This window comes from Chelonus insularis, unplaced genomic scaffold, assembly GCF_013357705.1.
Source record: "Chelonus insularis isolate UGA/USDA-ARS -01 unplaced genomic scaffold, ASM1335770v1 contig_347_pilon, whole genome shotgun sequence".
Classification (NCBI taxonomy): Eukaryota; Metazoa; Arthropoda; class Insecta; order Hymenoptera; family Braconidae; genus Chelonus; species Chelonus insularis.
In genome coordinates, this window is record NW_023276511.1 from 144,650 (window position 1) to 171,237 (window position 26,588).

At 29.0% G+C, this 26,588-nt stretch overlaps 1 protein-coding gene across 2 annotated transcripts; it reads right to left on the reverse strand.

The window, feature by feature from the left end:
- Positions 1-31: 31 nt before the first annotated feature.
- LOC118066516 (uncharacterized) lies at positions 32-25,565 on the reverse strand. 2 transcript variants are annotated; one of them, XM_035082602.1, is made up of 8 exons: positions 25,366-25,565; positions 7,635-8,028; positions 6,231-6,641; positions 4,035-4,483; positions 3,177-3,653; positions 1,943-3,097; positions 1,711-1,883; positions 32-1,636 (listed from the first exon to the last, which is right to left on the reverse strand). In XM_035082602.1, the coding sequence occupies exons 2-8, from the start codon at positions 7,782-7,784 to the stop codon at positions 1,401-1,403; spliced, it is 3,051 nt and encodes a 1,016-aa protein (XP_034938493.1). In that variant the 5' UTR covers positions 7,785-8,028; positions 25,366-25,565; the 3' UTR covers positions 32-1,400. The 2 variants fall into 2 exon arrangements, with proteins under 2 accessions (XP_034938493.1, XP_034938492.1); XM_035082601.1 differs by having other exon boundaries at positions 4,035-4,486.
- Positions 25,566-26,588: the final 1,023 nt, after the last annotated feature.

The window sequence follows — 26,588 nt, forward strand, 5'->3', positions numbered from 1 at the left end:
TTGTTTACTACGTAATAATTCTATTTCCTAAATGAATATTGCATTGATAAGCAATTAATCTATTGCTTATGTAACGTAAATATCCTAAGTTAAATCACATAGAAATGATATTCTAATAATTAATAAATCTAATCGTAGTAAATCTATCAGTCTATTCTCACAAAAATATCACTGTCACTGAAAGATGTTAAAGTAAGACTTAAATTAACTACATTCTACAGTTCTTGATTAATAAAAATAATTTATTAAAATCTAATGAATATTCTTTGAATAATGAATTAAATTTTAAAAGAGAATAGTTACGCTATACTGAGTCAGAATATTTATTTCTTTTTACTAATGAAGCAAAGATATTTTGTTTTTGTTCTAGTTTCTACTTTATTATCTTTGGTATACTGATGGAGAGAATTAATATCCTATCGATAAACATGAAAAATGTCATGGTTGATTATTTATTAATGACAAGTATCGACACATGAAGTAGGAACATTGTAAATGACAACTTACCATGAACATTTTCACATGAAAGAAATTATTGAAAACCATTCAACAGAAATAATACTTGTATTTTATATTCAATGGTCTATTGTGAGGAATAATCTCGGTCATCCATTCTTATAAGTCAATAATAACTTTATATATCCAGCTGTTGAACTTCGTATGACATCCATTTGGTTTTAATAAAGTTATATCACTTAGGGTGTCAAATAATATATTTATAATTATCTGGGCCATATACCCTTATTCAGTGATGATTTGAGTCATTTCAAAGTTAATTTTTTCTCTTTATGATAACTTCTATTTGATTAAAATTAAGATAGATAATTATCAATGTAATGATTAGAATTTTATAGAATGTTATATTTGAAATAAAAAGATACTTTGATACTGAGAAATTTAATCAAAAATATGTCTGATAGAGAAAATTAATAGATTAAATCAGTTTAAGTGAATCCTGATCTCAATTTGCATTATAGATAAGAATTACAATTTGATAATAAACTTTCAGCATAGATTATATATAAAAAATGAACACTTAGATAGGCCCGAATTAAAACCCTGTTGGATAGATCAACAAAATCAGTGAAAAAAGAATATATAGTTCCGAAATATTCTCAAGTGCGATCCCAAAGCTCTATCTTATATAAAACTTCAGACTATCACAATAATATTAATCGCTTTTGTAAAAAGTGCAAACCACCAGGAAAAATACCCTGAAAATATTTCTGTAACACGTCATAGAAATCTGATTTCTCTTTAATCTTCCTCATGTTGTAGACAACCAGAAAAATATATGAGTCTCCCTGCAGGTTTTTTTAAAACCCTTGAGTACCTATAGACGATTAGATTCGGTAAAAAAAGCAGTTCTTTGAGAGATAAAATTCGAGTAAAGTATCGATTCAAGGCAACTCGTCGTGTAGGATCGTGTCCTGCAGGCACGTCTGTTTTAGAGTAGCCGATTGATCCTCGAGGCTGCGCTTTAGGCCCTCGATTGTATGCATTAACATCTGCCTCCGGAGTTGTGTTAGATGATGCTGAAAGAGTTGAGAGTCTTGTGCACTGAGATTTGCATCTGCTATCATTCTTTCTTGACGAAGCTGTACTATTTTCTCACGTAATGTTCTTCTGGAATCATCTAGAATTTAAATACTTGTATTAATAATCATCTTTTTATACAAAACCTTTTAAATATGATCAATTTTTTAGTACCTGTATCGTCTGTAGCAGTATCACCATCAGAGTTTCTTAAAACTACATGTCTTTCACCCAAAGTTTTTTGAATTCTACCATAAGTTGCACTTCCTGCATACACTTTTCTTTTCACTGGCTCACTTTGTGGACAGTAGTAAGTGCTTTCTTTGATCGGTCCCATGTCCACAGACCTATATGAGCAATTACTAAATTAATTTAACATTATTTAGCATAAGAAGAAAACACGTACCGAAATGTCATGAGTGGTGTGCGTTTCTTCGAATCACATCGATCGTCTGAGTCGGAGGAACTAGAAGTTGGGAAATCTTCTTTCGTCTGTCTCAATGGGTCTTTTCTACTTATACTAGTAGAATTTTGAACTAAAGGGTATGGTTGTTCCCTTGAATAAGTAGACTCTACCCTACTATCTTGACTAAAAGATCTGATATTATTTATTTCTATTCCTCTTGATCTTGATCTATCTCGTACTTCTTGTTCAATCATCATCATTCTATTTTGCATTAAATTACGACATGGAGAATTTTGAAGCATTCTACGAGTCATCACCGGCGAGTCTGCACTTTTTTCTGGTCGATAGTGATAATTTTCTTTGATAGCGTTTCCTGAATTACGTTCCATAAAGCGATGAACCGGTGAACAAGGCTGATTAAACTGTCTTTTTGGACTAGTGTGTTCTAAATCTCGAATGCTTCCACTCTGCAATTCCGGTTGTGAATTTCGACTTTTCGACAATGCGAGTTCAATATTCAACTCAGTGTTTTTTATCAACTCTACTCTTTTATTAGCAAGGCCATTGTGAATTCTTCGAGGGGATGGAACAGCAGGTGAGGTAGTATTAGTAGTAGTAGTAGTAGTAGTAGTAGTATTTTTCATATTCACGAGAATATTTTCAGCTTCAAGAATTAACTCACGATATTTTTTGTCTGCTTCTTTATCTGCTTCAATCAAAGCTATTTCTGATGCAAAGGTTGTCATATAAGAGTTGCGTGAAATCTGTTGTCTTAACATATTACCATTAACATAGCTCACTGAATTAGACCTACGTTTAACAACGTTATTATCTGTAACACTGGGTTGAACAAAGCTTTGATAATCTTCATTCTGTCTCAAAGGTGACAAATTCTCGTTTATATCATGATGCCTACGACGTCTAAGACAAATTGGTGTACCGCCTACACTTCGACTGCCTTGATTGAAGCCTGAATTTTTTAACAACATCCTCTCTACCAGAACCCTGTTTATATTGGCTGTAACTTCATCGCACTTGTCTAGGATAGCTTTTTTCCGTTGAGATTGGCGTTTTTTGCGTCTCTCACTGGGTTTGTCTTCTAATTTTTTGTGTCGCTGACTTTGACGTTTTGAATTACTCCTTGAACTTGAGTTCCTATTGATTATTTATTCATATATTATTTTGAATTCTAATAAATAATAATAATAATAATAATTTAATAAGGCTGTATTACCTGTGAATTTCATCCTTAGACCGTTTTCTCAACAATGACTCTCTAATTTTGCTACTACGTCTAGAAAGTTCACTTGTAAAAGTGAAATAAGTACAATGACCAGTGTTGGGTAGATGAACATCAAGATTATCTAAATCTAAGAGGCTCCCGTTATCAATGTAATCAAAGTCATCATTTTCAAATGGATCATTTTCATCACCACCATCTTGACCAGTATCTACATCTGACGGTGAATTATTGACATAATCCTCACAATCAGTTGGATCACTGTCGGAAAGGATATCAGTCTCCTTTTCATACACGTAACTCTCATCAAATTTGCCCATCATTTCATTAAGCGTAATGTCATCTTCAGATGATCGAATGCTATGCGTTAAAGATGACGTTGAAGAACTACTGCTACTTCGTCTTATGAGGGCATGCGATAATTTTGATTTTGCTTCCATTCCAGGCGAAATTCTCCAATTTTGATTTATTCTATAATAATTTGAAAAAATTATTTTAATTTTATAAGATAGAAGTAAAAACTAACTTGTATAAATAAAGTCTTTGGAGACAGAAATGTTGAAAAAAAGTTGTAAGACACTGGAGAGATTATGTAATTAAAAAGTTTAAATTTGAAAAAAGGCATTTAAATAGTGAAAATTTAAAAGTAGTCATTTCATCTAACAACGATTGTAAAACATTTCACTACATAAAAACGAATTCAATTTTTTCTTCAACTATAATTAGATGATGAAAAAACTTATATAAAAATTCTAATGTTATATTTTTTTTTTCCTTCAACAAAGAACATCAATTGAGATTATTTGAAAACATATGCATAGTAGAATAAATTCAATGATTTGATATACTCACGGACTACGCCCAACACTGAGACTTTCCTGGCGACAATCCCTTCTACCAAGGCCGTTCCTATGGTTATTAAAATTTACATCGCTAGTACTTCCGGAAGACTCAGTGAGTTTAAGACCGGAACTGCTACTACTCTCGTCTAAAGTTATATGGGACTTGTAGCCACCGTTACCTCCACTACCGGCACCACCCGTAGTGGTGCTGGATCCTGAAGAATTGGCTGAAAGCCATGGGTTTGTTCGTATGCGAGAACGTTGTCGTGGCGATTGCACTAAGGGTGAAGACACCAGAGGTGGAGGAATTGACGAGGGCACTGGCAAACTATTTCGCATCGTTACATCCGATGCTGAGTATGAGTCTGTTCTTCTATGTTGAGGGGATTCCCGTTGATGAGTCTGCAAATTTAGTTGACACTGCTGTTGTATACGATGATTTGCTACTACTTCGGTACCCTGCTAGAAAAACAACAAAACTTTTTATTACTACGATTATTTTTGTTCAAAATAAATATTGTTTACTCCAGAGAAAAAAATACTCGAAAGATTAAAACGTTTTTATATATTACATGGAGCTTTGTAAGTTATAAAAAAATTTTTTAATTAAATAGCTATATTTAATGAAAATATCAAAATAAATCTTCCACTAAATAGTAAATAGTGTAATACTGAAATCATACTAATAGCTATAAATCTTTTGAACTTTTTTCAAAAAAATTCTCCAATCGCGTTAAATAAAATTTTATCTATTTATTTCAGCTCAACAAACAGTAAAATCCCCGATGTTAAAATTTTACGAATATTTTCTAGATAACTTTACCTCGATATTTTTTCGATTTTACGATTATTTCATAAATGCAAAATGCCTTGCGAAAAACTGTCAATTTTAAATGAAACTATCCCGCGCATGAATGTTGATTTCCCTTTTCCAGAATGTCAGCTTACCAGCAATTCGATTTGCATACTAAACGAGCCGCTGGTCGTTTATTGGATGCTTGAATGACGAACGTAAAACCATTTATTTGAACTGACATGTCTTTAACACGATATCTAGCAATGACTGCTATCTATCAAGCTAAGAAGAGCAATCAGAAAATAGATACATAAAGAATAGCAAATAAATAAAACAATTTACTAAATAATTAAAGATAAATTTTAACATTTTGTTCGAAAATAAACTAAAGTCAATCCATAATTTTTTAAGTTTTCTGTAAAATCGACAATTTGATTGAATTATTTGTGTTATTAGATATATTGAAAAATATATTGCTTTTTTTTCATTGAATTGATTGCTATTTTAATAATTAATTATTTCATAAATCTTTCAATTATTCGTATTAAGCATTTTAAATCGAATAATATATGTCTATTAATTATATAATAATTAATATAATAAAAATTTTATTTGTTTACATCAGTTAAAAATATTTGAAACAATAGTTGTTAAATATTTGAAGAGAGTGTAAATAAAATGATTAATCAAATTTAAAAAACATTTTGGAAACAAAAAAATAAAAATAATTATTCATTTATTTATGTCAAGTATACTAGAAAAGTGTGACACAGTAGTTTTTAATGATGTACTTAGGCTGGAAGAAAAAAAAGTAACGAATACTTAAAAATTAATTATCACAAATTTTAATTATTGAAACGAGGTCAAAATTTTGGTATTGTTTGATTTTATCAACAGGCTGTGTTTATAATGATCGCTTTGTAAGCATAGCCATCATTGAACGTAGCTCTGAGAGTTCGTGACCTAAGATTAGCTAGTGTCCCTCGTCGGGTTCAAAGACACGGCCGTCGGCTAGTTCATTGGGGGATCTAGTCTCATCAAAGCTTTTATATTTATTCTCATGTCTCTCTACTATGTCTCTATTACTTCAAAAATATTATTCTGCTTTCATTTTTTAGCAATCTTCAGTGTCAAACTGTTTCAAAGGTTTCATTATTAAATATTATTTTTTATTTCAATTTTTTAAGGTATGATTATTGAAAATTAACCATCTAAAATGAACAAGTATTTCATTTTATAAATATTATTAACATTATTAATAGATAAAATAATTATTAGTTAAATATGCAGAGTATTTAGTAAATGGGTTAAATAAGTTGGTAGAAACGCAATTAAGATGTTTGTCTACTGATCTATTTACCTTAATTTATGTTGAATAAATTATATTATATTTAAGTATGATATAATCACCTTAAAGGGAGTATTTGATTTAACTTCTCGGATAAGCTTATTTTCTCGTGTCATATTAATATTGCTGTTAGTCTTGATCTCAATGCATTCGTCAAGCTGCTTTTCATTTCCCGGGACGTTGAACACCCCACTTTCGTTGGGTCTCTTGGTCCTACCCCCTTTATTACTTTGAAAATAATGTGTCCCCGTCCTGATATTTATGTAATACTCTGGTGGAAAGCTCGCCCCTGGCGAGGTACCGTCCGTTGAATATCCTGTACTATAAGCGCTTTCCGGTGATGAAAGGTTAACACTTCCTGTTCCACCCGAAGTCTCTGAGGAAGAATTTGTAGTACCACCCACGTAGGTCGTCGATCCGTTACTTAAAATAATGTTGTCTACGTTTTTTACTGGAGAATTCAATGGATGAACCTGCAAATTATTGACATAATTTTTTAGTTTTAAACTAAATTATCTTATTTTTTTAAGCAATCTATTAATGTTATTAGAAAAATAACTATTTATAAGTTTTAAAAGTGAGCAATAAATTTTATCTAAAGAAAGATAAAAAAATTGTTTTTACAATTTAATAAATAATAAATAAGTAAAACAAAATAACAATCGATTGAATAAATAATGAGAGAATTTTATGTAAGTCGTCATGGATAACAAGTATCTCTTATAATCAGTTCAAAGAGACTGTAAATGGAAAGAGAAATGAACTCTATAATTGGGTAGCTTGTAGAAAATAGACAGCTTTGAATTCCATATAAAAGGTAACTTCAAATTAAAAAATCCTTCAAGTTTATTTCAACCAGTGTATACATTTTGTGATAGTCTAGTGTCTGATCTAGATCTCAACGTTTCTACTTCATTTTCAGTTGGACAATTTTTAAGAGATGAATACACCCGTCAATAGAGAACAGATGTTACAAAAAAATTTTCTTTTCTCAACAATTCTAAAAATAAAACTAAACTTTAGTAATTAACGAACGATTTTTACTTTTTAAACTAATTAAACTTTTAACAACATTTAAATAAAAGTTTCTTATTGTTCTCAATTATTGCACTATTTTTATCCAATTAAAATAAAACTATGCTTTCAGGAAGTTTTTTTGTTCAGTTACCTTTGAACTTCTCCGTTAATAAACAAAAATGAGAAAAGATGAACACAATAATTTTTATCGATCCCATCAAGACATGGGGAACGAGAAAAAGGATTAAATATCATAAATATCAGCTACTCTGGCAAATGAGACTTTCATTAAGGGTGAGAACAAGTGTTGAATATTAAAGAGACCCCTGCAGAGGCTCTAAATATCTGAAAACAATATATCCTTCCCCTAGGGGGATATATGATAGTATTAATTTTTTTTATTTTAATGAAGATGAAAACAAAAATATAAAAATAAAAAAAATATATACCTGATGAAGTCCTGGCGATCGATTGTTACTTTGGCTACCCGGAGAATTGCAGTTTGAGTCAAAGCCTTTTTCTCCTTTCTTTCTATCCTTCTTTTTTTTCGGTCGCACGATATGCGCCTCCATCCACGTGCGCAACTTCGTGCCGAACATGATTACGCCCGCAACAGAATTATTATCAACCTCGCCCTGTCTTCTGAGCTTTTGTGGATCTTCTAAGTTTTATCTTCAGGGTATTAAACTTTGCTATTTATTCCTCCGTCCACAATCTTAATAAGTCTTTTAAATTGATAATTATAGATTTTGTTTTATTTTCTATTTTCATTTCTTGGTATTCGTTTTCGAAAATTTTTGTCTTTTTCCATCCAGTACCCACATCTTATAACCATTTGATAATCTGCAACAAACAATTAAGGAGCATCATTAGACCAATAAATGTAAAATCGCGAAACCAAAATTACCTTAGAAGTAAAATTGTAAGGTCTGAAAACTTTATGAAAATCAAAAATCATTCAAACTTTTTGTACAGATTTTTTTCTCAAAGAATGCTGGGAATTTTTCAATAATAATAAAAAAACTTTACAGTTTACAGTCATGTCTAAAAAATTGACTCTTCTTATATTGGGAAGTTTTAAAAAGTTTTGATGTAAAGAACAAAAAGACAGCAGTAACTTCTCTGACATTCTTGACATTTATTATTGGACTTTTCGATTGTACGAAAATCAAACTAAAAAAAAATTATCTAAAAAATTAATAGCGAAATAATAGATTTTTCTTTGACCCAAATAAGCAAAACATAGTTTAATGTGACACGTTATACTGTCAAAAGTTGTATTTTATTTAAATAAATGGGAAAATACTTAATAATAATCTGCTTGTGGTTTATATTGATCAACTTTATAAAAAATTACTAGTGCTTCATTTCCGTTGTTCGTGACTATTTTTTACCCTTTTCTCTTGTCACGGTCTACACTTCTAATGGATCCAAACTGTGCTCAAAACGATATGGAGTTTTGGCACGCATCCCAAAAATTCTTTCATTTATTCTTCATTTTTTAACTACCACGTCAAGGGAGAATATATTAAAATAATTTCGAAATACAACCGGAATAAAAACATTAATGGTTTAACAATTTCAGTTAATCTTTCAACAGGATACATTGTTGCATAAAATTTATTTTCCAGCCGATCTAGTCATAATTTGAATCTAGTTAACTTGCTTGTATTCTATTAACTTTACTGGCATTATACACTGCTTTTGGCTTCACCTCACCAGTATTCATCGCATCCGTTTGTCCATCGTATTTATAGATAACGCAGGCTGTTCAATGCTACCATACGCACTCACCAAACTCCTGGTTGCATTGTACATAGTGAAGGGTTAGTGTGACCACAACCCTCTAGGGAAATATATACTCTCCACCCTTTCTGACGCCTATGCAAAGAGACATCATGTATATACATGATGTAACAGATGATGAAGTCCTGCATTTTGAGAGGCTCAAAATCTTGTTACTGTCTGACGCCATCTGATAAACGTCTTACAATAGAGACGTTTCCGCCATAAACAGTACAATAATTGCCGAAGTTACATTCTAATTGAACTGACAGGAGTATTAGTCTTAATTGATAACACTAACGGTGAATAGAATTGTTCAAATATATTATTTAAATTTCAATAGTACTCTATGATTGTCAAAAAGATTATAAACGTAATAACAATATCTTTATAATCAATAGAATGTTCTTTAAAAATCAGAAAATTGATAAATAAATACTTTGTAAACTCATAAATAACATTGGCACTAATGCATTTTTGAATAAACAAATTAATATGCAGTTTATTAATAAATAGTTAGTAAATATATGATATAATCAAATAATTGATTCTATACGTTAACAAATATCGTTAATTAAACTTTCTCTTTATTTGAACGGTTATTAACTTAATTAGAAACACATCAAAAGGATATACCGAGTATAACTATTTTATTCTTTTCATTAAATTGAAATAAATAAAAAATACAAAGACAAATGAACAAAAAGTCAGTACATATTTTACTGAATTCTCGAAGCTTTTGCTCGGAATATCACGTTTGGCCGGATATACGAATTCAATTCCCAAATGGGTAATCAAACGGGCGTGACGTCCATTCGATGAATGAGTGCCAGTTGAAGCGCTCGTGCATGTATGCGAATATGACGAGCATCAAGAGGGAGTACAACCGCAGAAAATAAAGAACTTGGTCCGAGGGAGGAAATTTGTAATTTAAAGTTGGCATAGTAATAGCTGATATTAAGTATTGACGAGTAGAATGACAGAAACAAATTGAATAAATTTTTTTTTACAGCTGTGTATCATAAAAAAGTTCATCAAATCTTGATTTAATTACTGATTGATTGACCCTGTGACAATAAAAAATAAAAGTAAAGATTTTTGCATAAAAGAAATTAAAAGTAATTTATGGAGATGAAAAAGTAATTATTGATAAGATAAGAATAGTAGTTTTAAAAATTGTTCTCTAGAAATTAAATTAATAACTTCAACAGTTAAACTACTTAATAACTTTTTTAGATCTAATCTTATTACGATGGTGTTTCTTCCTTTTTTTTATTTTATCTTTATTTATGTAATAATTGAATCATAAATTCAGTATAAAAAATAATTTAGTAGATGTGTATGTAAACATTAATTTCATTTCATATTAAAACGCTTAATAAATTAATATCTAGGTATCTTTTTTGTTTGTTCATCAAGTCTCTTGCGAGAATTTCCCTTGCTCCCGCGTGTAGTGGATTAAAATTGGAAGGAAATGATGGTGGTAGGCAATAGCGATCTGGGGATGGTGAACGTTTACATTCAACCTTCTTCCTGCCTTAGGAAATGAATGTGTTAGCTTGTAGTGAATAGAGGCAAAAATGCAGTTGTAGATCTTAATCTTAAATGACACAAGTTTATTAACTCAGAATTTTTATTTAAAAATTAATTGGAAATCAAAAAATGTAAGGTTATCAATGTTTCAGAGAATAGTTAAACAATAAGGGGGTTAGTTAGAGATTCAGTGAGCTGTTAACAGAAGGAGTAATCACGTTTACCTTATTGGACGACTCGACAAAATGAGTCTCTAGAGAAAGGTATACTACAAGATACTACATCCTCTCTGTAATTATATACAAAAAAAAGACGATGGGATGAGCTGGAAGAAAGACAGAAATACTGAACGGATCGAGAAAAAATCTAGTCCAAAGTTAGTACTACTGGTGACTCATTCAATCTGAAAATACCTGACTTAAGAGAAAAGAAGGAACAGAAAAGGAAAAAAAAAAGACAAAGTATTTAAATCTCTCAAGAAAAATAACTATATAATAAATTTAATACTAAAAACGGGAACGAGAATATCATTTATATCAAGAATTGTGGTTATTAAATGAAGTAAATCTTCAAATATTTAAATTCAGTAATAAATACAGTATTAAATTGACATTTAAAAATGAAAAATTTCTTAATTATGGATGTTAAATAAAATGCTAATGGCATAAAAAACATCAAATGACTAAAATTATCGTGAAGAAAAATGTGATTTTTCTAATGAGTAAAGAAAAAAAATTTCTATTTTTCTTTACTCTATTTCTATTAAATTCCTTTAATAAATAGTAAGTTAAAAAAGTCAAAAGCACTGCAATAAATGAATTTTAATAAATTAAATTGAAAGAAAAAAAGTGATAACTCACAATCAGTAGGGTGTTTAATTAAAGTGAGAAAATTCGTGGCTTTTTTGAATGATTTCAAAAGAATAGTTTGAATAAATAGGGGACGAAAAAGAAGAGATGAGAGAAAGGTTAAAAAAAGGAGCATCCCTGTTGGCAAAATACATACACAATAACCGAATAACCCTCTGGGGCATAAACTCAGGGGATACGAATAACACTTAGGTCTTGTTTCTGGTTCAGACTTTGTAACCTTTAATAAAGACAGTTATAACCTCATGTTTTAACAACATACTGACCTAAATTTTAAACTTTTTAACTATATTAGCAAAATATTATTTAAACTGGACATATAAGTGTAACGATAAGTTGTAAAGAAAATTTTATTTATCTTGACAATTCAGTAAGAATATCATAGAGAAGATTATTTGAGTTTTTGGCACATAAGTTTTAAGAGATAAGAAAGAATATCCTGTTTAACGCCTGGAGATGTGCCAGGTGTTCTATTACCATGGCTTCTCTTCAAGATATTCTGTTTTTGAATGGTAAGAGAGTGACTGGTGAAGATGGTCTTAAGTTTAACTGTTGTGTTATGACTACTCCAAAATTTTTACTGTATTATTTTCTATTTTTAAACATTCAACTAGAGCTAAATTTATTTTTAGTCTTCTTTCATTATAACATATAAAATAGAGAAAATAATTAAAAAACTAATAAATGAAAATTTTATTATAAAATCCACCACTGAATTTTAAAAATATTATTGCTATGAAAAAATGGCAAAATATTAAAAATGTCGAGTTTTATTTATTTTTTATTGCTGAGGCTATTATAAAAAGCTCTTAATAATAAAATTGAAAGCTTTTTAATATATAATACCTTTTATCTAATTGAATTAGTGAAAATTTAGAGATTAAAATAACCCGAACAACATAGAAAAGTATGAGCCATGAAAATAGAGAGAAATTAACAAATAATTAAATCAATATTTATACTAATAGAGTAAAAACAAATACGGAATAGCTTGAATAATGAGAGAAGCTCTTTTTAAGCTGCACATTTTAATTTAAAAATGGCGAAATAAAAACACAAATGCTAAATCGCCATCTATCTATTGTTCACAAAAAGCCTTAAATGCCAAGTTGTGGAACGGTAAATAAAAGATTAAAAATAAGAATAACAAATAAAAGACAAATCAGAAATAAATGTTTCTTTAAAAAAACATTGACTCAGGTTAAAAGTGGTATGCATGATTAGAATTCTAAAGAAGATAATAAATAACGAATAATATTAAGCATTATTTTTAAATTGAAATATCATTGACAATATTGGTATCCGATGGCACTTAATAAAATGATAATCTCTCCGATATCTGCTATCGACAGTATTACTTAAAGTGTCATATCCTCAGAGAAACCTGACGATGTAAAAATCGATGAAACGTCAAAATATTGTGTTTAAAAAAAGATACAGATTGAGTTTTGTTTTCGTCCCATAGATAGGTGTAAATTTAATCAGATACATTTTGTTGCAATTTGTTGATACTAGTGAATACACTACAACAAAAACAAAATACTTGGAATATATTTTTAAATGTGCTAAGTTTTAAGGATTATTTTATTCTCATGCATAATGCTTCTAACAATTATGCAAATTGTTTGGTCATTTACATTTCTCTCCACTGAAGCTTGCAGTGAATTATTGTGTGATTTTTAGAGCCTGTATGATAAATTGCTTCGGATTATAATGAAGAATAGAACAAGATTTTAACAAAAAGAATTTTATGTTATATTTATTTGGTAAAAAAGCAGCATGGATAAAAAAATTTTGCTGATAATTATACAGAAGAAACTTTTTATGCTGTTGAAATGAATAAAATAAATATTTTCTCTGTGACATTTCACAACTTTCAACAAGTTCAAAACATGAAATTTACATCTAAAAATAGAGTGAATACTAAAAACATACACATTTTAATTGTTAAATAGAAAATAGCTTTATATTTTTACAAGGTCTTTTGAAAGTTTGTTGAAAACACGATAAAATTAGTGTTATTAAATAACCATCGTGATCTAAAATTTTTTTATATGTAGTAAAATGAATAATGGCAGAATAAATAATTTAAAAATAAATAAAAAGAAAAGATTTATAAGAAAAATTTTTTGTATCAAACTACATTACAAAAAAAACTGTGTACAAACTATTTCAACAAGTGTGTATAAAAAATAATGAGAAAATGACAAAGAATTTATTTCTTTGATATTTAGGTGGATTGTAATTAAATAAGGGAGTTTTATTCATAGTTGTTTATCATCTAGAGTAGCTTTGAATAATCCTGAAGAGTTGGACAGCTATTACTTATACACAGTAGATGCTAAAGATGATTATATTTTACGCTAAAACTCGAAAACACAAACAAATGAAAGAGAAAAGAAGGCGGAGGGTAGAATGAATTTGACCTGAGGGTATACTCTATGATTTTCTTCAACAGTACTTATCCTTCTCAAGCATTTTAGGGAATCCTTCATGAAAGTGAAGTGGTAACTTTGAATAAATTTATATAAGTAATAAATAAATTCTTAAGTAGGTGGAAAATTCTTAATTACTCTCATTGGAATACACTTCTGATAAACCCAAATAAGTTACGACAATAAAAAATGATAACTTTTTGAAATAAAACTTTTACAAATATTTATTTCTCTCGAGTAATAGTAGTATATAAGAGCCATTGAAGTATCGCCTACTTTCCGATTTAGATGTTGATTAACACTCTATTGTCTTAAGAGCAAGAACTGGATAAAGAAAAAGAAGAAAAGAGTTCATTACTTCTTCCAATTATGGACTTGGCCAAACGCGGAGGAATAAGGAGAGAAGGAGCTTTTTCAATGTCACAAAGGCTACATTGAGCCTCTGCATTAACAGTAAAAGAAAACTGGGACTCCCGAGTATCGATGGCTGCAACTACTGAAGCTAACGAGTTACAACAAAAGCTATGTCTCTAGAGACCGATTAAGATATTTGTTTTATTTAAATAGACTATTTAGATTATTTAACATTTTTCAACTTTGAATTCATTATTTTATCAATTCCTCTTTAATACATTATTTTCATATTTAAAAGTGAGTATTAATTATTCAAGATGTTATTTAACGAAAAGTATTGATGTTATGAATTAGCTAATAGAATGATCTATTTAAAAATAAATAGTGAGTTATTTAATAGAAGAAGAAGAAAAATTTTTTTTTATTTCTTTTGAAATGTGAAAACAATATAAATTAAGCATGAATTTTTGAATACATGTACGGGGGTGAAGGTTACGAATTGCAAAAGGAGTAGAAAGTTTGTTTGAGCACCGCTGCGAGTACCGGGGGTTGCGATGGTGGTCGTCATAGCAACGGGTGAGCTCTTACTCTCTCCCAGGAGTAAATTCCCAGATCTACAGGTCGTATAAATCGATCAAAGATACAAATCATTTTCCTACAAGATCTTTATTTACACCTTTTTTCTTTGTGCATTTCAATTAATATTCCGATTTAATAATTGCATCTCGTTATTCCTAGATGAACCTGCTTTCGGGCAAGCTGGCAAAGAGAAAAGACGGTACTAAAGCCTATGTACTCGTTGGCAAGTTGCCCATGCGAAACTACCTCACTAGAAATACTATAGAGATAGAAGAAGAAGAAGATAAATTTTTATTCAAGAGACGACCCGTCCTCTTGAGAACGATCACTGACGCTAAGGATGGACCTCGTTACGTGTGTATACGCGAATGCGCATTGGATACGAATACACATAGCCCTGTTCTGGCTGACTCTCGAGCTTTATCATGGGGTGGCTTTCTACCCTTCATCTAGGAAGGGTCGAATGCATAATTCCCAGTGAAAATCAACGCCATCAAAAACTTTGTTTCAAATTAATGCAGATCGTACTGAGCCTACTTTCTCCCGTTTATTTTATATCATAAGTCTTCAGACCAATATTCATTTTACAAAAGAAATAATGAAACTTTCAAATTTACTTTAGTAATATGAGATCAGTATCTTCTTACAGCTGAAAAACTCTAAGGGAAACCTCTGAAATATTCTTAAATTGTTTAATAAGTTAACAGAACAGAGCTTGTCAGAGAAATCCTTTGACGTAGATGCGGTTAGTTTAGCTTCAATAAAGTTGTTGGTTTAGAATTGAATCAAGAGACTAGACAAACTGTAAATGAGAGCTCACGAACTATTTCCACCACTACTGTTACTACTAGTGTTACTACTACTAACACTCCTGAATTGCTGTTGATTAAAGGATCACTCTGACCATCACTTTGACTAAACCACCAATCTCATATGACTGATGATGCTTTGAAATTACATTAAACATATTATTCTACGTCTAAATTTATGTTTTTAATTTTTATACCTTGGTTACTTTTATATTTATTTATTTTACTCTTAAAGGTTCAACATTTTATTCGGAATAACTAGAACGATCGAAGATTGCGTAGATGAATTGCAAGCTCATGCAAACTACAATTATCCAGCATGAAAATGATTTTAATCTTACTTTACAGCTTGCCATTGAGTTTTAAATGATTGTTTTCCAGTACAGTTTAACTGTTATTTTCTTAACGACTTACGTAATAAATATATTTATAGAGAGCCCATTCTTAAGAAAATTACTTAAGAATTGTTGGAATATTGATTTTGTAATTATGTAGTACTTTCAATTGTTTTATTGATTCAATTATTGTTTAATGCTCTCTATATCATAATCATATAATAGATAAAACAATTAGAAAAAAGAAATAATAATTATTTAATGAATAAAAATCAATATTAATACCAGAATCATTCATTTTAATATTTGTATTGAAAGTGAAAAGTAAAATAATAATTTAATTATATATTTTTTTTTTATTATTCTCTCCAGATTTTTTTTATCTACTCGAGACGCAGGGTCGGAAGTTGTACTTAAAATCTTTCTTTTGATTTTTTATTTTTCTGCTTCTCAAGATTAAATTAGATGACGGTGAGTCATTGATGCAAAAATAAAAAGTAAAATAAAAAATGTAAAAATGTGAAAGAAATGATAAAAGTAAGGGAATGTAAAAAAAGATGGGCATCTACGAAAACCCAGACTCTATTCAAACACTCAGAGGACATCGAAATGTTCTATGGGTTGACCAATTCAAACGTTGCAATCAATTGAATTTTTACAAATTTTCTTCATTTGGTCTTTTTAAACTGTTTTTTCTTGTATTGTGTTTTTATATAGCATATTGGAATAAGTATTTCCAAAAATATGCATAGCATGAATACAATTTTGCTGACGCTTTGTAAGCCTCGATATTTCTATTTTTCATACATTTCTATCTACCGTTTCCCCTTTCCTTGGCAGCTTTCAACTATTACTTTCCAAATAAATTTGTTATCTTTCTTGCTTTTTTCCATTACCTTTTTTATACAAATGGAAATGCAGAAAATTCTAATCATATACTGAGACTCAATGAATAAATTACCGAGTATACAATGCATCTATTGTCATCGCAGTCTAGCAAATTTTTTTCACTGATCTCGACTTTTTTATCCAAATGAACTGCCGAGTGGTTACACACGTTATTCTTTCAGCCAGCCAAGCGAGAAAGTCCACTCGATGGAAACTCTTTCAGGGACTTTCATCCTTTAGCTATTCGTTAGTACACTTTTTACCAATCTTTTATTTCTTCGACTGCATCCATTTAATTTATATACTCAATAGTTTGATGTATTGTATAATAAATACAATTGATTAGTAGGAAATTTAATATTTCTGATAATAAAATATTTGTTTTACGTTTTCAAAAAAAACTTTTGAATTATTTTTTTTTTAAAATTATGTTTCATTATCTTTTTATTTATCTATCTGGAAGTAAGAGAAGTTTTTGTTAAGAAACACCAGAAGAATTTTATAAGAATTCCAAAAAAATTAGAAAAAATTTTTTTTTTGTCATTCAAACATTTCAAAATTAATTTAATGTAATTGAATCACCAAGAGAAATGAATATATTCAACTCTATTAATAATTCATATAAATTTATTCTAACAATACTTGTAATAATTTTATTTTTACAACCTGAATTACTAAATTGACACATATGACACTATGAATAAGTTTATACTAATAATAATATTAAATGGTTGAAAATTGTAAGAAAGATATAATAAATTCTATGATCTTATAGAACTATTCATGTATTAATTTAATGGTCTGATTATAAAAATATTTTCTTGCTTTATCCACCAATAACACTGATTTACTTTTATCTTGAATGATGCGGATAAAAACTTCTTTGAGACAGAACAATTCTTGATTAAACATAATTTTCATTCATTTTTTACAATATCACCTTTACACTTAATAACGTTTTCTACTACGAAATGACAGTTTAAAAAGATCTTGATGTTGTCCCTTTAATTTCAATAAACTGGTATCCAAGTAAACAATACACACTCAATATGTACGAAGCCATAAACTGTCATTTAGTAGAAGAAATAGTTATTAGATGTAAAGGTAATATTTTAAAAATGAATGAAAATTACGTTCAATTGAAATTCGTTGTGCTCAGATAAATATTCATTCGCATCCGTAAAGTTAAAATGAGTGGCGTACTAGTGTTATAGGTAGAGAAGATAGTTTTATTGATAATTATGAGAATAAATCAAAAAAGCTGTGAGACAATGGGATTAATGTAAACTTCTTCACATTTTATAATTTTCAATAATTTAATATGAAGATTTGTATAAAAATTCGACCATAGTGTTCATTTTAAAATCTAGGTTGTAAAAAATGAAATTTTCAACAATGTAAGATGATATATCATAATAACAGTAAATTGTACATTATGAATAAAATTAAATATATTCTTCTTCGTTAAACATTTTTCTTAGTGATTCAATTACATTAAATTAATTTTGAAATGTTTGAATGACAAAAAAAAAATTTTTTTTTTAATTTTTTGGAATTCTTATAAAATTCTTCTGGTGTTCCTACGGAATTCCAAAAGGATTCCCCTGCATCTCACCAGCGGAACATTTTAGGAACGGAACTCTTTTGGAATTTCGAAGAAAAATTTTTTTTTTACATGGGGATCAGTGCGAAAATGAACTTTATGATGGAGTTTTTAACAACTCAGTCAAATTATGATGCATTAATGAGAGACGTAAATAAATGTGACATGGACTATTGTAACTTATGTCAATAAAAAAATAATTTAAAAGCAAAAGATGTATTATTTCCATAAATTAATTTTTTTCTTAATCAATCAAATGTAACTACTTTAGATCAATTCATAAAAAATGGTACTTTTACAATAAAAAAGTTTATTGAGTATTTTCTTTAAAATTTGAATAAGTATAGAGCCATAGATAGAATTTTTTTCTACTGATGTTATCGTGAGTTGTTCATATCATTAGAAAGTTACGTTTATCAAAAACTCATTCACGCGAATGATACCATAGAATTCAGTATATAAAGGTTGATTTATCGCTATTCTCCTTTTATTCTTTTCCTGAGTTTTTGGTAAAGCTTACAATAACTACAGAAAAAATATTTATCACTTGACAAAGATAGTATTTATTTTTATAAAACAAATGCTTGTTTCATAAATCTTCTCTATTAACCTAATAAAAAGGTAACTATCAATTATGTTACACCACCAGATAGATTTCTCTATATTAAAAAACTTTTTATTACTTGAGAAAATAAAACTAATAAAAATTGAAGTTCTCAAAGAAAATAAGACAAGTAATTTAGAGATTTCAATAGAATTCACTATTGAAATTTATCAAAATTATCATAAAAAATTCAGTGTTTTACCTTAGTCAAATTACATTTTAAACAAATCAATGTTTAATTGTAACAGAAATCTTCAGACTCACTTGTTGCAGAGTAGAAAAGACCTATGTGTGTAACAAACTTCTTATCAGATTTGATTTATGCACTATGATTGTGTTAGAATGTAACAACGATTGTCATACAAACTGTGGAAACAGCAAAAGCAAGTTAAATTGAGCAACTTGAACCTAGACAAGTGTCTGACCTAAATGTCTTTCATTTACAAATATCTGTTTCAATTCCTCAATCAATGTGAAGCAGTATTGAGTTAGGTTAAAAAATATTGATATATTTATATATTTTTTCATTACTTCAAAGATCTTTTTTTATTAATTTATCTTTTAGCTATAGTTGATGAAAAAAAATTCTACTTTAGGTTTATCTACCCAATTTAATCAATTGAAATAGATAGACTGTTAGTGAAACCCGCAAGCTTTTTACCTGGGGTCCGAAAGCTGTTTAAATGTTTTTCATTTCTAGAATCTCTGATGCATGCTGGAGATCGTGGGATTTCTTCCGAGATTAAATGGAATTTTAGAATTTTCAGAATCGACAAAATCCTTGTAAGATCCTGCTTTTTCCATTTAATCTCGAATCACGACTACATTTTTATGTATGGGATCTCTTTTCCCTTTATAAATTTAACGGCATACCACGACAATTTCTCCTTTCATGACTTTTGGCTATTTGCCAACGTCGACTATCGAGATATTTTTACGAGCAAAGACGTATTTCTATGATTTTTCGATTTTCTCCTGCCTAAACACATTTTCTGTCATGAAAAATAAAAGTATGCATTTATTAAGGAAATTTTTAACGTTTTATGCATTTCAATAGACTTACATACATTGCAAAGTCATTCTTTTCATTTCTACATCTTTTTTATATGAATTTTCTAGAGAAAATTTTTTTTTGCTTTCAGCTGGCACTCACAAGTGACCAGTCTGTTTTTTCTGTAGAAAGTATGACACAAATTATTACCGAATTTAAGATAGTGCTTTAGTTACATCATAAACAATTGTTAAGTAAGTTTCATCGACTTTATCTGTTTGACTTGAATTTTTCAGTTATAAATATTTATGCGTAAAATATTTAAACAGTACGCTTAAAATGTTATCAACAAAATGAATGGCTCTGTAATAAGTTGTAAATAGTCAGTATGGCAGGTTAATGTACGTACTTGATACGTAAACTCAAGAGAATTCCTGATTATTATTGTATAACTTGACCTTTTAGCATTTTTTGATGTCAATCGACCTCGTTCATTTACACGCAACCTGTGAGTAGCAACAAATAATATAAAAGTATACTTGAAAACTCTTTATGACAACATATATTATCAAATAAATTATTCCAATAAAATTGATTAATATAAAGTGCTAAAAATAAACAAATGAATATTAAACTTGAATAACCTGTTTTAAGAGAATTGACTTTTTTACCTTGGACAATTTGTATCTATTACTAAAAGTTTTATATCAGTTGTCAAATTAATTTAATTATTATGTTTCCAATATTAACGTCATCCAAGTGTTGGAATCATTACCATAATTATATATCAATTTAAAACCATTACGTACAGTTAAGTATGGTAATGAATTGCGTAATTAAGAGTTGTGTAATCAGATATCATCGTGAATATTGTAAAAAGCTTATTTTAAATCTTTTATTTATATATTTTATACTCGCTATGTTGATATAAAAATCTTTTGAAAAAACAGATTTGTTTAAGATAATTTTCTACTTTTGTGTTTTCCTGTATTCTATAATTACTTAGACAAACATTAATAATGATAATTATACTTTTTAGAACCTGTTCGAAATTTCTTTTTCAGATATGAATATTTTGTTTTTAATCGATGAAAAATTTGTTGAAATTTGAATATTTTGTAAATATTTATATAGTTCATGAAATTTTATGAAAGTAAAGTAAATGAATCAAGTGATGAGAGTTGAATAGCTATTCCAATGATGTTTAGGGTCGCTTTTATTCAAAGAAAATGTGAGGGAATGGAATAAGTGAAGCTAATCTCTATTAGTATATGATAATAGAGCTTTTGGGGGAAAATCTTAAGGAATTAATCTGAGACTAACGTTTTATGTGTAATCTTTATTTAAATTATATTTTCAAAACATTCAGGTAAATTTATTAGTTTTGTTATTTCTAAAAAAATAAAAGTTAATATTATTAACATAACACTGTAAATATGTTTTCCAAAATGCATTATTTTAATGCGAATAAGTGTGTTAAATATGACGTCACCCATTTGATTAACATTGTAGTCACTTTTAATGCAGATTTAAGTGTGTAAAGTTCAATAAAACAGTCGGATTGCTTTCATAAAGAGAACTTTTTGAAAAATAAAATTTATTTGAGAGATAAATATTTAGAAAATTCAGAACAAAATGAATGTCTTCAGTTATGTCAAAAGAAAACACAACTATTAGACTTTCCTTTATGCAATCAAAAATGTCCAAGTATCTCATCATAAAATAAAAAGTAAAGATTATTCTACTAACATGAAAATTGCCTCAGGGATAAAGATGATTGTAGAAAAGACAGAAGGGATAGATTTCTCGACAGCTCAGCAGTAGAAAGTAAGAGAGAGTAGTAGACACCCTTGTATACGTCGATGAAGGAATACATATTTCAGAAACGTCATCTCAACACTACACCTCTCTGCTTAAATCTACAAGTTTAAAGCCTGCTGAGAATTGCCAACCCTCGGCTCTATGCGTCTGCAAACTATACTAGAAAGCACCCTCACAATTTTGCCAACCTCAAAGTCCCAAGTGCACGCGAATCATGCGCATCTTTACTGCCGTTAAGCGAATTGCGTGTCGAAGAGTCTGAGAGTGCGTTTGGGGATGAATTCCTCTTGAAGAACCCTCGACTAGCTGCACCCTGACTTCGACCCTTTCTTTCCAACTACAAGGGGAAGAGATTAACGGAAAATGGCATTGCATTGGTGATGAATAGGGTGTAGGTATTTTTTCCTTTTAGGTTGGCCCAGCCTTTTCGGTTGATGAAATTGGCAAAAATTAGAGGGTTGACTCAGTAAATTTTGTATTGCATACAAAAGCCAAGTATTCACGCTGTTTTCTAATTTAATTTCATTGATATATTTGTGTACCGTTTTTATATTTGATTAAAATATCGATAATACACGGAGAAAACAGTCATGGAAATATTGCTAGAATTTTAGAAAACTTTACTAGAAACTCCTTCACTTATATGGATGATCGTTGAGTCAAGCAAAATTTACTAGAAATGTCTCATCAATAGATACTCGAGGTTTACAATAATTTCTAGTAAAATTTACTTGACTCTTACAAACTTACTTTACAAATATAGTAGCTAATTTAATCAAATTATTCAACAATATTTATAAATGTTAAACATTAATTTTACATATACACAGGTTTAAGATGATGAAAAATGCTGATTGTGTGACCAAGTAAAGAATACTTCTATTGGGAAGATTGGAACCTACGACCGCTCAACGCACGCAACTAGCTAAACTGACACTTTAGCCCGCTTGGCTATCCGAAACGACTGAAAATGATTAAAATATTTATGTATATAAAATTATTGCAGCTTGGTTATCTGATATTGTTTACTACCAATACAATTTTACTAGAATTCTAGCAACGTTTTCTAGAATAAGTTTACTTGATTAGTCAAGTAATAAATCTCTGATTATTTTTTCTGCATAGATTTTATTATTAGAATTTTTTCATTTCATTTCTAAATATGAACTTGATTGCTATAAATTTATTAATTAAAAAATTTTTTTGTGTCTGTAAAATCCTATAAAAAATCATTGACAGTTTTAATTAATGTTTGATTTTTTTTTCATCTTTTCTTTCTTTTTGACAAGTACAAAATAATATTTTGTACAATTTAATTATCTTAATTTTTGTGTAAATATGAAAGGAAATGAGTAGAGTAATAACTAACGTTGGAAAAATTACACAATTTAAATGAAAGATAATGAAAATAAAGAAATTTAGTAATAGATTGTAATTAGACAAAAGTGAAATTTTATAAAAAGCAAAAATTCCGATAAGTACTACCTGCTGTGTAATAATTAGAGTACTATTTATCTCATATAAATACGTAAATTAAAAATTCCTTTCAAGCTTTTAATGATTAAAAATAAGCTTTCAGTCACTTGCACACTTATGTCTGATCTTTATATCTGCATTCCCTCTGCCAGCTCTACAACTCTAGTACCATTTTTACTTTTTCACATCAATCAGTCTTTATTCTTTTGAAAATTCATTTACCCTTCTCTGATGCATCAAACCTCCTTTATGCAGATAATTACTTCGAGTCTCATGTTTACCCGTCTCTCTGTTACACGCAAATTGATCTCCTAGTGTTTTAATTCAGTAATTGATACGACCAATACCCAAATTTATTTAAGTCATCCTGGATAAGGTTACTGCACTTGACAATAGTTGACCAAAAGATAAAGCAACTTATCTCTTTGTATTCTTTCTTCTCCTAGTACTTCAGAGGGATATATATCTTTTTGACTTTTTCACGATGCAAGTCGCGTAAATGATTGTGGGGTGAACCAAAGTGCTCTCGATCTACCCCCTACGGATCTTCTTTACTCATGAATCCACCCTTACATGAGAATTCCCCATGCACGCACATATAAGTATTTAAGTGGTAGGAATATAAGCTCAACACGTTTATAGGTGTCAAATGTTTCCTACTGTCTGTCATCAAAATAATTACTATGCTCAATCATTTGAGATGAATGTTTTATATATTTTTATATAACAGTTAATGAAGTAAGTTTTAGTGTTAATTGTTGGCTTTTATACGTGATTTATCATTTGTGAGACCCTTTGTGGGTTATTGGTTGTATTCATATTGACATTAAATAAAAGCTTTTATAACAAAATATCATAGTAAGATGTAACAATCATTTTCACATATTTATCTACTTTTAATTGTAAATTTCTACTTTTTTATAAGAAAGCAAATTAATTTATGATGCCTATAAAAAGCTTTCACTTAAATTAAAAGATTTTCAGAGAATAAAAAGAAAAATATTCAGTTACTGTTAAAATTCATTATTCATTGAAAGACATTTTGTTATATTGGAAAAGATTTTGTTTTAATTAAAATTGAAAAATAACTTTAAAACAAAGTTCTTCTCATAATAAGTTTTTCTATTGTGTTTGAAATGATAAAATTCGAGAGAAAAAAATTTTAGGAACGTATTTCAACTGCAGAAAAATTTATTATTTAAGATTTGTGAATGAATGATAAATCCCATAAGACACTATATGAACAAAAATTGTCAGACAGCTCGTTTTACAGAGTTTTTATTAACCCTTTAGCCTTTCTGTCCACTGGGAATTTTCTCTTTTTATTATTTTTATTCCTTATACAAAAGCACTCAAAAGATCGAAGGAGACGCAGTCGCTCTTCAGGATAGAGTAAGATTTTAAGGACGTATTTTTCTCATTCATGGGACAATGCACAGCAATAATTTCCACCACAAAAGTACTCATTGTAAATCGTAATTCTTTCAACTTCTATAATATTCTTGAAAGCTTCGAGAAATCGTTGCATTCACTTAAAAATTCAGACTAGATGAAAAAACGTACTATCAATTTAAAGGTTAGGCACAAAAAGTTTATGTGTGTAATAATTTGATTATTTTTTTTTCAAAATTATGGTATGGAGAAAATCATCCCCCCAACTATTACGATATAACGCTTTAGATTTTGCTTTACCCTAATTCTTAAATAAATTTTTATGGTTTTCAATATATAACTTTTTTTTTTTCATTTGTTGCAATTGAATTTTATCGACTAGCCCTCTACTATTTTTGCTATCAGTTTAATTTTTCAATGTAATCACAACAAAATCGTTGTTGATTAATTAAAATATTTAAGCACTATTTTCTAGTTGTCAGTGCCAATCCAATTACTGATTCACTTAATGATTGGATTAGCACTGAAAATCATTGAATAGTCACGAAAAATTTACTGATTCAGTTTGAGAGAGTAATTTTGGTATTTTTATAAAAATTATTTCACATATTCTGATAAATTTTAATGAGACTGTATTTGCAAACAATGTTTATTTGTATACTGAAAGAAAATTGAATTATTAAGAATAAAGATTTATTATGCATACCTTCTTTGCCACCGAACGCCATTCTCCATCTGAAATTCGCAACAAATCACTTCAATTTAATCTAAATATTGCACCCAAAATAAATTGGAATAAATAGAGTTTAAAATGCAAACTGATTATATAAAAATTAATTCTTAAATCTTGTAGATAAAATAACTAGTATTTGATACGACGAATGAATAGCGATACTTTCACCACGAGAGCTGATACAAGACTGCGAGCCGGTGGTACGCTTGAGGGAGCTCTTGAACATGCCAGGGCCGTAGAGATTTTATGCTCAGGGTGGTAATTTCTGCATAAAGAATAATCTTGCATTTAGAAAATAACTTCAAGTGCACTTTGATCACAATTGGTAATTAGTTGAAAACAAAGAATTTGTCTCTTATAACGAGGATAAAATTTTATTATATTTTTTTCATAATTACTATGAATATTTATGTATAAAATATGTTGCCTTTTTCTACGATCCTGAAGTAACGAAATGACTTTAGTGGGGATCAGATCTGATCGCTTCCGATTTTATGGCATTTTCAAGGGTCGATTCGTGCGATTATGCAGTCTCACCCTCAATTTTTATTGAGGAAAGTGATTGTAAACATTGATGGTGTATAACTCATATGATTGTATACCTGCAAACATTAAGATTTAGAACGAAAGGGCTTTATTATTAAAGGAAATTTAAATTTATATCATTAACTTATATTTTTTAATTTAAGTATTCTTCACAAATCAGTGAAGAAAGATAGTTGAAAAGAAAGGATACTAAATAGAAATTTCGTTAAAAAAGTATCCGCGTAAGGAATATAATTGCAGCTTCACTCAGCACTTTTTCATCCTCTTTTTTCGCTTCAATATTGGAGACGAGCCAAGACAAATATCAATTTTACATCATTCTAGAAATTACTATTCTGTAGTCTGCCAAATTGAACGTCTTATCCGACCTATCGATATTCAAATGATTCAAATGAAAATTCTTATCAGTCATTATATTGTCTAGTAGAGTAGCTGAACTTTTTTATTTCATTGTTCAAGTGAGCTGAAATAGAAAGTTTTTCGAGTTTAAAATGGTTCTTTTTGGGTAAATAACTTTGTTTATATTTTTCAATAAGACCAATTATTTTTAAGTATTGTTGATTGTATTTTCTTTTAAAAAATCTCAGCTGTTGATATCAGTCAAAACTATAGTTGGATAATATTAATGAAAATAATTGAATTTTATTATT

Coding starts and splice junctions, on each gene's coding strand:
- LOC118066516 (XM_035082601.1), bottom strand. CDS start 7,784: ATGTTCGGCACGAAGTTGCGCACGTGGATGGAGGCGCATATCGTGCGA. Junction 6,642..7,634: donor GATCGCCAGGACTTCATCAG/GTATATATTTTT, acceptor AATAATTTGCAG/GTTCATCCATTGAATTCTCC. Junction 3,098..3,176: donor TCTAAGGATGAAATTCACAG/GTAATACAGCCT, acceptor AATAATCAATAG/GAACTCAAGTTCAAGGAGTA.